Genomic DNA, 12,166 nt, shown 5'->3' with positions numbered 1-12,166 from the left:
CAGAGTCCACCTAAAAAAAACTTTTGCACCAGTAACTGTCTTCCTGTTGTATTTAGCTAAAGAGATTTACTGCCCATTAGCAATGGTAATGACTGAAGTCCAGTTAGAATATAAAAATGATACAGTGTATCCTAAATTACACCACAATATTGAGACACGTAAGAAAGAATGTACTTTTCTTAGAATTCAGGTCAACAGCAGAAACAAATATTATTACTCGTGCATAAGTACACAGAAAAAATAAATGCAGTATACATTTCTTCAAAGACGTTTGTGGTTATTACCTTTCCTGTGCTGTACTAGTTTTTTCATAGGGAACCTTTGTTGCCCTTTTTAAAATTTAATTTAGAAATGGAACTGATGTGTTTGCCACCAATAAAACAAATATATATGACAAAATGAATGGATACTCATTTCGGCCTGTACGATGTTTTTAAATTATTCTATTTACAGCTAGAGGAAAAATGTGAGATTGTTTCTTTGCTCTGTGCCAACGGCAAGCTGATTTCTCCAGCCCACGTGGACAATTGGGCATTAAGTCAAGCGTGCTTCAAGTCTTCCGACTCGAGCCTTGCCATCTGTGGGCGCGCGCGCGCGCGCACACACACACACACACACACACACATACCTAGGCTAGTGCACTGGATGGGACAAGGCAGTCGAGATGGCATCTCTGGCTTGACTGCGGGGATTGGGCTATGCAGCTATCCCATGTGTCTGCCGCATCTGTTTATTGGACAGGGAAAGAAAGTGTACTCAGCAGAGTGCACACAGTTGCTGCCATCCATTCTTTCATTCATGTATACACTTTACTCCGCTCTCCAGGTGCGTTTCGGGAACTGGAACACACACACACCCACTACACACAGCACACACACACACACACACACGCCCCGAACACACACACACACATTCACCGAACTTCACCCAGCTTCGGGCCCAGGCAAGTCCCCCGCCCACCCCAGACTCCCCGCCCTCGCCCTTCCGCCTGCCTCTTCCCACCCTCTCCGACTCCACGTGGGCGCACCCCGGCGCCAGGCGGCCGCGCTGCCCACAGAGCCCTTCGCGGGCCCGGGTGCTGGGAGGGAAGGCGCGGCCCTGGGGTCGGACGGACAAAGCGGGCGTCCAATCGAGCCCCGCACTGCCTCACCGAAGGGAGGGAGCGGCAGCTCGGACGGGCCCAATGAGCAAGGAGCCCGAGTGGGACTTCCTCCCGGAATCCCGTTGGCCAGAATAGCGGGGCCGTGGGTGACACGTAAGTTGGGCGGGAGGTGGCTGCGCGGCCGAGGCTGGAGCAGCCCCGTCGGTGACACCGCTCTGGCGTCCCCAAACCCAGCCGAGGCAGCTGGCCCCCACCCTTCCACCCACTGGGCGGGCCGCACAGGGGCGCGGCCCGGAGTCCTGGTCCCTTTGTTGGGCGCGCACACCCTCCCTTAGGTGGCAACAAAGTCGTGCAGTGGAAGCCGCCGCGAGGGGGCGGGGAGCGGCCGGCGCGGGACTCCAGGCGCTGCCCGGGGACAGCGGGGCCAAAAAGTGGGAAGGAGGAGAAAACGCAGGAGGCGTCTGGGCACAGGCGCGAGGGCAGCCGGCTCTGAAGCATGCGGAGGGCCCCCTCCCGGCCCCGGGCACTCGCGGAGAAGGAGCCTCGCAGAAGTTTGGCTGCAGCTGCCCGGGCGGCGTCGGTGGCCGCGCGCCCCGCGGCGCGCTGGGGCTGAGCGGGCGCCACTTCCCCTCCGGGCCGGCTTTTGTGTCTGGCATCTCCTCCTCATGCTGCGTCTGGCCGCCTCCTGCGGCGGCCGCTGCTGAGTCGCTCGCTCGGACCTAGGGGAGGAGACGGCGGGGGCGGCCGCGGCGTTGGGTCCAGGCGGGACTATGGGAAACGGGATGTGCTCCCGAAAGCAGAAGCGGATTTTCCAGACGCTGCTGCTGCTGACCGTGGTGTTCGGCTTTCTCTACGGCGCGATGCTCTACTACGAGCTGCAGACGCAGCTGCGGAAAGCCGAGGCGGTGGCGCTCAAGTACCAGCAGCACCAGGAGTCCCTCTCCGCCCAGTTACAAGGTACGGCTAACGGGACGCGCGCGGCCGGTGGCCAACTTTGCCCCGCGCCTCCGCCCCGGCTGGAAAAGTGGCTTTCGTGAGCTGTTGGCACTGTGGGTGCCACCTCTGACCTTCAGGGACGTCAGAGGCGAGCGTTTCAGAACTGCCGGCCCCAGAGTGTCAGGGGAGATGACATTCTCATCCTCCCGCTTCCGTCTCCCAGCGGTTAGGTTTGAACTTGGTAGCACCAGCCCATCGTCCCGCTGGGCGTTTGGTGGACGGGTGCACGAGAGTCGTTTACCCGAGCGCTTGTCAAAGGCCCAGCTGCAATCGGGGCAGGCAAACTGGTAGCCCTCCGCCGCTTCTGCCAGCCCTGCTCTAAGGAGCATTGTCCCGTGGATTCTAGGTATTTACTTTCTTGTTGACTTTGCCAGTTGCTGGGAAAAAAAAAAAAAAAAGCGTTTGGCAGAGATTTCTCATACTGTGCTGTTTTTCAAGGGAAAATTAAGCCATGACCCAGCAGCTGAATTAAATTCATGGCCCAGTAGAATGGAACCTAGATCTGGACCTGCTAGTATCTTATTTCTTATTCTGTTAATTTCTTATTCTGTTTTTAGAGATGTTGGATGTGTGGGAAAAGTCCACACCACATTACCGTTCACTATCCTGCAGATATTTTATTTCTTTCAAAAAAGGTTTACTTGTCTTCCTCAGTAGCTTTGACCTCATCACAGAGCTGTATATATGCATTTTACAATTAGCTTCAGGAAGTCAAAAAGGAGAAACACAGGTTTTTCACGTTGCCAAACACAGCAAACCCAACTTGAGTAAGACCTTTAGAAGAACTTAAAATTTGTATCCTTCTATTTTAGAATCTAATTTAATGTAATTTTCACAAACATAATTTACTTTTAATGTAAATTCAGACATATTACTTCGAAGTAAGCAGCATGTCGTCTATTTTTTTGAAAGCTTTTATTTGTACCTGTGGTTAGTTTTCAATACTTACGCAGCTCTCGTCCCGACCAAAAAATAATAATAAATGGCTGTAAGTAGTGAAATGTTGGCTGTCTTTGCTGATGATGCAAATGTAGCTTGTTTAATATTACTAGGTAGATGCAAGCTAGAGGGATGTTGCTGTGTATGTGTGTGCAAATATAAAACAGATACCTCTTCCTTGCTTCAGCTATTCTGTTTTCTAGTAAAAAATTTAAAGTGAGAGAAAATGATACACATCTGATTGCTTGGACTTTTTGCTCTTCCCAACTTAGAAGAAAGAAAAGTGTTTTTAGTTTACTGACGCTGCATGACCATAGGTAATGAAAATATATGGCTGGGCTTGGTTCAAAAGAAAAACCTGTTTTGATACACTCTTAGGTTCAAAAAATTTTCTTTAAACTCATTGAAATTTACCCATGAGTTATTGTGGGTATGAGAATATGGATATTTATTTACTTATTTATTTAGAAGATATCAATAGCTTCCCTGCGAAGTTCTGTGCAGTTAGACTAAGGGAAAAATTCACTGTCTAATAGTAAAACAGGACTGGATTTTCACAAGCATGGCTGGAAGGGGCATGTATGGTGGATTATATGAGGTTGTGTGCCTTGGTCTCTTAGGAGTCCCATGAGGGCAAAGGCTGTCATTTTCACCATTACATGCTCAGCACCACACCGTGTCTCACACTCATAAGGGGAATCAATCCATGTTTGTTCAAGCAACAAACAAAAATTATTCTGAACTGTGGTGAGAAAGTTCATTCTAGGCCCTTTTGTCTTTCTGAGACTTTGCTTCTGTGTCTTTGTTTTTTGAAAGCCAAATAAAACAAAAAAATATTTTGTCTAAGTAGCTCCTTTGCCTCAACTGCCTATGCTGGGCCTTGTCTGAATAATGGCCTTTATTTGTATAGTATTTCATTTTGAAATTTTAGAAATTTCTTTTCTAATTTGCCTTTTTTTTTTTTTTTGGTGTTGATAATGGGAAGAGAGGTGGTAAATAGTAATATAGGATCATTAAAATGTACAACTTTTGTTTTTCAGCAGATGGAAATATTCTACCTAATTTGAAAAGTCCATTTCTTAGTTTATTCTTTTGCCATTTCCTCTTGAATTATGGTGCTGCAAAACTTGCAATGTGGTTATTGATGAAGAATTATTTTGCAAGCAAGCTAAAGTTTCTTTTATTTTAGTGGATTCACTTCTGACTTCTGTAGCATTTATTTTCGATTTCCCATGTGTAGGCCATTTAATGGACATTTTTCTGATGGCTTGCAGCTTTTGCTTCCCTTTTGCAATGACAAATGACATTTTACTCAATGGCACTGTGTACCACCTACATAGATGGGTTTTTAGGACATCAGGCTCTCCATTCTTAATACTTGTTTAGTTAGGTGGGATTGCATGACCTGGCTTGGATTAAGATCAGAATTAATTACTTTAAAAGAGTGTTCTTCTTTTTAAAAATGACTCTTGAAAAAATTTAAGTAGTTTGATCCTATAACCTGATGATGTGCATTTGTTAAGTGAGCATATTTAGGTCACCTTTGGTTTAAGAATAGATTATACTTTGAAAGTGGGTTACTTGTAACCCCAAGTTACAAGTTTTATTGTAGAAGAGCCCCATAACTAGGAGATGGTGGGGATGGCATGCAGAAAGTTGAGGGACTAGGCAAACCCCTTCCACTATAGAAATGTCTGTGTCGCCATTGCACTCCAGCCTGGGTAACAAGAGCGAAACTCCATCTCAAAAAAAAAAAAAAAGTCTGTGTCTACCTGTTTATCTTTTCCCTCTTAGCAATCAGTCATCTGTTTATCTCCCATATTGGTACCTTAATTATTCTGAGGAGTGGGACATAGGTCACATACTGGTGGCAGAGGTAATAACAGTCTTTGGCCAGCATAGTGTTTACATAACCTTTACATTTTTTAAACTGCTTTCAAATGAGCCATGCTCCATTGTCTGTATCTAGAGGCATACAGTCTAGACTGCCCATTAGAATCAGCTGGTGGCTCCCAGGCCAATTAAGTAACAGTCTATGGGGGTGGAACCCAGGCTTCAATAGTCTTTAAAGCTCCCCAGGTGATTCCCGTGTGCAGCCAAGGTTGAGAGCCACACCCCATAATCTTAAAACTGAGCCACTCTGTGCATTTACTTTACTTGTTTGGCCCCAAAGACACTTGAATTTTTTATCTGAGCATGCGATTAAAAGCAGACTGGTTTCTAGACTGTAATTCAAATTCTGGTTCTACAACCTTTTGTGTGAACTTGGACCTTGTTTTTCTTTTTATAAAATGGAAATTAGAATAACCTATAGAGATATTGTGAGGATTAATGAAAATAATAGACTTTAAGAGCTCTTAGGACATACTTGGCACTTAGTAGATACTGCTCATTAAAAGTTAGCTGTTATCAGAATCCGTCTTTGAGGTAAGCTTTTTCATCCTGTTTTCTCTTGCCAGATTTGTCACGGGTAAAAATTGTGAAATTGGCAGAATTTGTTTATGTAGCTAACCACCTCCTTTTATTGCACCTCGAATGAACACCAAGGAATATGCATACATCCAGTGTACTTTACTCAGAAGGAAGGACCTTCCTTGACGATTTAAACTTGGACTGTGGTTACTGATTAACTCTGTTCTGGATCATATCAGATTAGGAGAGGGTGTGACTGCTAAGGTAATAACTGTGTGCAGTAAGATTATTGCACACTTGGAGAGAGATATAACTATTTAAATTTTTATGAAAGGCATTTAGTGTAGAGGCAAAGAGCCTGGCATTCCTAAACCACAGTATTGCAGTGCTTTCGGACTTCCAGGGATAAGGATAAACCATCAAGAAAAGGTTTATATGTTCCTGTTCCAGATGAATAGTTACAATTATTTAAAATTTTTAAAAAGGTCACAAATGTGACCCGCAGAAGTTCAGAGTTACAAGTGTGGATTTCTCACATGCGTATATTGAGTGGTGAAATCTGGGCTTCCAGTGCAAAGAATGAACATGTTTACCCAGTAGGAAAATTTCCAACTCTCACCCCTCTGCTAGCCTCCCACTTTTTGTAGTCTCCAGTTCCACCCTCTATGTTCATGTGTGCCCATTGTTTAGTTCCTACCTGTAAATGAGAACATGCTATATTCGACATTCTTTTTCTGAGTTATTTCCCTTAGGATAATGGCCTCCAGGTCCATCCATGTTGCTGTAAAAGACATGATTTCGTTACTTGTTATGGCTGAATAGTATTCCATGGTATGTGTATACCACATTTTTCTTTACCAGTTCTTAGGTTGATTCCGTATCTTTGCTATTGTGAATAGTTCTGTAATAAACATACGAGTGCAGGTATCTTTTTGGTATAATTATTTCCTTTTGGGTATATACGTAGTAGTGGGATTGATGGACTGAATTGTAGCTCTATTTTTAGTTCTTTGAGAAATCCTGATACTGTTTTCCAGAAAGGTTTGACTAATTTACATTCCCACCAACAGTATCTAAGCATTGCCTTTTCTCTGCATCTTAGCCAACATCTGTTGTTTTTTGACTTTTTAATAAAAGCCATTCTGACTATTGTAAGATGGTATCTCATTGTGGTTTTAATTTGCATTTCTCTCATGGTGAGTGATGTCGAGCATTTTTTCCTATGTTTGTTGTCTTCTTTTCTGTCTTCCTATTAAAAATGTCTTTTCTTGTCCTCTGTCTAGTTTTTAATGGTTTTTTTTTTCTTTTTTTTTTCTTGTCAAGCTGCTTGAGTTCCTTGTAGATTCTGGATTCAGATTGCAGATATTTTTTCCTGTTCTGTAGTTTGTCTGTTTACTTTGTTGTGTCTTTTGGTGTGCAGACATTGGTTATTAAGTTAGTGTTTTTTTGCATTGGGCTCCTCTAACTAACACTGAGGATGGCCCAGGGGCCTAAGCATGAATGCATGTTATTGTCATTGGTTACTTCTTTGCTTTCAACCCTCCATATATCTACTTTCAAAAAGGAAACATTGACTGGGCAGAGTGGCTCTTGCCTGTAATCCCAGCACTTTGGGAGGCTGAAGTGGTTGGATCACTTGAGGTCAGGAGTTCAAGACCAGCCTGGCCAACGTGGCTAAACTCTGTCTCTACTAAAAATCCAAAAACTAGCCAGGCATGGTGGCACATGTTTGTAATCCCAGCTACTTAGGAGGCTGAGGAACCTGGGAGGCCAAGGTTGCAGTCAGTCCAGTCACACTGCACTCCAGCCTAGTGCAAGACTGTCTCAAAAAAAAAAAAAAAAAAAGAAAAGAAAAGAGAAAAGAAACATCTCCTTCAGCATAGGATGAGGCTTTTCTTATTCCTTCATCTCCAGCATGTGCTGAATAAATAGTTTATACCTATGTAGTATTTTTTTTTTGGCCTACTAATGTGCAAATATATGGTGGTATTGTGGGCAGTGAGGTATAGTGGATACAGGCTGAGAAGTTAGAGCACTTGGATTTGATTTCCTGCTATCTTATTATACTAGCTGTGTGGTCATGGGCAAGTTATTTAACCTTTCTGTGACTTAGTCTCTTCATATGTAATAATAGTGCTTACAATAGGTTATCATGAGAATCAATAGTGTTAGCTGATGTACAATGATTAGAAGGGTGTAGCTTGCATTCTGGATGACTGAGGAAGCATATATACAACAGAGTGGTTCATAGACCTCAGTAATTTATATCACAAGTGTGGGCAATGTGTGGTAGGTGTACCGATTTTCAAGTTCGGTGTTAGAACTTCTAATATCAACAAGATGTTGTCTATTAAATGTACATCTTCACTGAAGTACAACTTAGAGTTAAATGAAGAAACCGTCAAGCTGTTTTTGCTTAATTCTGTAACATTTAGAATATGGAACAAAAATACTCTGAAGTTCAGTAGTTTTTATTTGTATGTAAATTCATTCCCTGAACAAAAGATAAAAAGCTTCCAAATACCTTTTGAAACTGATTCAGCGAAGCATTCTTTTGAATATATATGATTTGCACAGAGTCTATAACCGATTTCACACATTGTGCCCGCCTTAGTCATCCCTGTAATGTGTAACATGCCAACTCTGATGACAGTACTGGTGTCCAGGGAAATAATTGGTTGCTGTGTAAGAGAATTGCTTGTTATCTGGGAGCCTTTAGCTGAAGTTCCAGGTAGATTGGAAGCCTTGCCTTGATTTCTTTTTATTCTTTCTTGTCTTAGAAAGGATGGTTTCCAAAAGGGCTTGGGCACAAGACCAGAATGCAGTGGCTGAAGGAATAAGTGAATTGGAGTTGGGGAGATGAATACTGACTAAATATGGTGTGAATCAGAAAGCAAAGGTTTGGAGAGAAACCAGAAGAGGGCAGGGAGAGAAAAAGGGCCAGATATCACCTGATGAGTTTTCAAAGTACTGAGGAAGATTCTTGTTCACACCTTTATGCCCCGCCCCCGCCCCCACCCCCAAAAAAGCAGGAAATCCTGACAGGAGAGCTGGTTTGGGAATCAGGTGTAGTTTCAGTGCAACTCTGGCATTTACCAGCAGGGTGACCTTGAGCAGGCAAGTAACCTCTCTGAACTTCAGCCTCTTCGTATTTGAATTTCGGATTATAATGTCTATCTTGCAAACTTGTGTGGATTAGAAATAGTACATCTAAAGTGACCAGTATGAGTCCTGGAGGACATTACTACCACCATTTATTGGGTGACCGGAACTACTGTTGCTGAATTAACCTTGGGCTTCCTTGTATTTTGCCCACCCTTTACTACATCTAGCAGGTAAGAGTGTTAGTGGTGGCCTAAAAGTGGCTTCTTTTACTGTGTGCCCTACTTGGCTGAAATTTTTTGATTTAAGATATTCTCACTCCGTCTTTTCTACCCTTTTGATCTATTTTTGGGGAGGAAAAAACCTGAAAATGCTTTACATGATAGCAACTAAGAGTTGTTGTTTTTCATTTTGACAGCCAAGTGTTCTTCTTTTATCATTAAGGACAAAATGGTCTTGCTACTTTTGCCAGTAGATGGTTTGGTTTTGTAGCTTTTTTTCAAAGTGAGTTATATATCATATAGCTTTATAATAAAAGAAAAATGCTAAACTATATTTTCATTCTGAGCCACTGTTCTTTGGAGTTAATTTATTTTAGTAGAATTTTGAAAATTTATTTGAAGAAATTAAATTATTTAAATCCATTTATTGAGTACCTACCAAGTTCAGGTTCAATGCTAAGCTTATTACATGCATCATGTCATTTAACTGTGACACTAGCACTTTACTCTGAATGAGCAATCTGAGGCTTAGAGAGGTTAATTAACTTGCCAGTGTCACAATCTAGCCTAATGAAACTAAGCTTAGAACCCTATTGTGACTTTTTCCATAGTGCATCATTGTCCTCAAAATTATTTTAGTGTCTCTCATGACAGTATTAATGGTTCTAAGAAAGTAGGTTAGGTAGGTCATATAGGGATTCATGATAAAATTTAGAATCAGAAATAACACATACTATTTGATGCAGCATTTCCAGGGTACAAGAAATTTGCTGCTGTTATGAAAGGTGATGTTGGTTGATACTGGAGTTGATTTTATATGGCATGTAGACGTTGCCTGAAAATAACATTGAATCACATAATGAAAAACTTATTTCCTTCATTGCTTTCTTGACAGGCATTGGAGAAATTCTCAGTTTGATACTAGAATCTCTCTCCTAGAGAGTTGCTCCTCTGGTTTTCAAAAGATAACAGATATTAGGCGGCCAACAAATTGATAGCTAGAATTTAATAATTGTTTTGTTGTATTATTGTATTTAATTTTTACATTAAATCTATTAGTTATCAATCATTAATGCTACGTAAATCAGATTTTCATTTATAAAGTAATGGTGTAAAAGTTTCCTGTTTAAAGTTTATTTTAATGAAAAATAAACTTATATAAGTGAATATTTGGTAAATTCAGAAAAACTCTACAGGTTTTACATGAGTATCTAAGAACTTACCTGAGGCGTGCCTGCATGTGTGAAGTTTAGGAATGCATAGACTGATCAAATTGGATACAGACCCTGAATTTTACAGTTATTAACTGAATACTAAGGTGGATAATTCACTTACCAGGTGTCTTAAGCTGAGCCTAGAGCCCACATATTCTGACTCCGAGTATAAGATAATATCCCTTTACTGCCCCCGTGCTGTGTCTGTAGACTAGGACCCTCTTCTCTGTGAGAGGAAATAGGCATTGCTGTTTCAAAACAATGCTGTGTACTTCTAAATGGTGTATTTGTGTTCTTTGTTTTTATTGGCCCATGAGTGCATATGCAGAAGATATGTCAGTCATTGTCCTTCACTGATAAGCTTTACTAAATAGGCTCATAGCCTGGAGGGACATGGGCATGAAGTGAATTGCTCTCTATAGCAGTATGACATTTTATAAAATATTGCTTTAACTATTTTTTATATAGAAAATGTCACAATATGATAGGTAGTGAATAGAAAATTAAGAAGATGTGCTGTCATTCTGAAGGATAAGCATTATAGAACATTGGAATGATATTATTTGCTTTTCTTTGAGAGTACATGAATTTTTAAAAATTATAATCATTTTAGGAGAGTCAAACATTTCATTTTCCAGTTCACATCTCATTTAAAATGTCTCCTTTAATTGGAATCTTTGTTACAAACAGAAAAAAAAAATCTGCAAATCAAGATATTTAGGACAGCTTTGACATTGCTTATATGTTCTCTTGATAATAGCTAGGGTGCTATAAAATAAATATTATAAACAGATTAAAATTGGGCAGTTGGTAATTAATTTGGTTTAATTAGAGCATTTCATCAAGTTTTATATTAGTAAGATTTATTATTAATAAATGATATTTATTAATATAAATATATGATTCTTGCCCTTCTGCATCAATATATCAATCTTTTAACAAACAAAATGTTTAAAAGTATTTTATATTTTATTTGGAGGTTTGGATGCTATAAAACAAGTTAAATTGTATTTATGTCAGATGTCACTTTTATTAAAATACGAAAAATAAATTTCTTTTACTGTATAGGCGGCCATCAGCTCAAAATCTAGACATTATCCAGATTTGATCCAGGTGTATGTGAGGCCCCTTAGATATCCATACAGTCTTTAACTATAATTCTTCAAGTACGCCTCCTCTTCATCTGTAGATCTGTGAAACCAGAGAGTCAAATTATCTGCCCTCAACACAACCAACATAGAATGGTAGAACAGCCATAAAATACCTAGATATTCCGTTTAAAAAAAAAAAAAAGGCAGAAATGTGAGAGAAATAAGTCACCTATCCATAGGAATTTTTAAATCTTTTGAGGCAAGTGCTCCTGTAGTAGGTCTCAAGCCTGGGAGTAATTCTTTATGGCTTTTGACTGTACCATTTGGTTTCTTGGTTCCACTCTGAGTCATCATTCCTTTTGTGTGAAAGGTAGCATATGTTTGCAGCTGAGTGATTTCCTCAGCCTGCTTCCTACCGGTAGAATTTTAAGGACCCATGGCCTTATTAAATTTAGTATTGCTTCTACCTCTTTTGGTCAAAATGGGCAGTTGTTCTGCTGATACAATCTTCTAAAAAATTTTGTGGGTTTCCTGTAAAACTTCTTGGAATTTTGTCCATTAGACAAAAGCCACATTCCTATATCTCCTGGAGATAAATCTTTTCTTTTGGGCTTGTGCCAAGATAGGGGAGAGACAATGCATGCCCTTAAACTTCCCAAAGTCTCATTATAAGGATCTGAGGAACCCTTAGGAGGTCTTGTCACCTGATTAAATAGTACTCTGAGACATCACTTATGATCTTTCCAAGGCTTTAGCAAAATGATTTTACAGGACACCCTCAGCTTTTGTCTTTAGATCATGTTTTTCTGGTAATGTCCTGGAATTGATCTTTGTTTAAAAGCTATTTCTTAATTTCAGCATTATTTGTTGCCTAGAGAAGCTAAGAATTTTCATAACTATCAAGTCCTGCTTCCTTTTTCTTTAGCAGTCCTCCTCCTAGTATCTCTTTCTTCTCATAGTTTCCTATAAGACAGTAAGAAGAAACCAGGTGACATCTTCAGCACTTTGCTGGTAAATGTCCTTAACTGGATAACTCAGTTCATTTGGCACATTTTTTTTTTTTTTTTTTTTACTTCTCACATAACTATA

General features: G+C 40.7%; 1 protein-coding gene across 5 annotated transcripts in view; it reads left to right on the top strand.

Moving 5' to 3' along the window:
- Positions 1–1,233: 1,233 nt before the first annotated feature.
- GOLIM4 (golgi integral membrane protein 4) overlaps positions 1,234–12,166 on the top strand; it is an 87,191-nt gene continuing 76,258 nt past the window's right edge. For 3 of the 5 annotated variants that reach the window (XM_012470946.3, XM_012470945.3, XM_012470943.3), the window contains exon 1: positions 1,837–2,059. In XM_012470946.3, the coding sequence (XP_012326369.2) occupies positions 1,873–2,059 (187 nt within the window). In that variant the 5' untranslated portion in view covers positions 1,837–1,872. Of the gene's footprint in view, positions 2,060–12,166 lie in introns of all 5 variants that reach the window. The other 2 variants (XM_012470947.2, XM_012470944.2) reach the window with 1 other exon arrangement.

This window comes from Aotus nancymaae, unplaced genomic scaffold (assembly GCF_030222135.1).
Source record: "Aotus nancymaae isolate 86718 unplaced genomic scaffold, 86718_ANA_hifiasm-v0.15.2.pri h1tg000019l, whole genome shotgun sequence".
Classification (NCBI taxonomy): domain Eukaryota; kingdom Metazoa; phylum Chordata; class Mammalia; order Primates; family Aotidae; genus Aotus; species Aotus nancymaae.
This window is presented reverse-complemented; position numbering and strand designations above follow the sequence as displayed.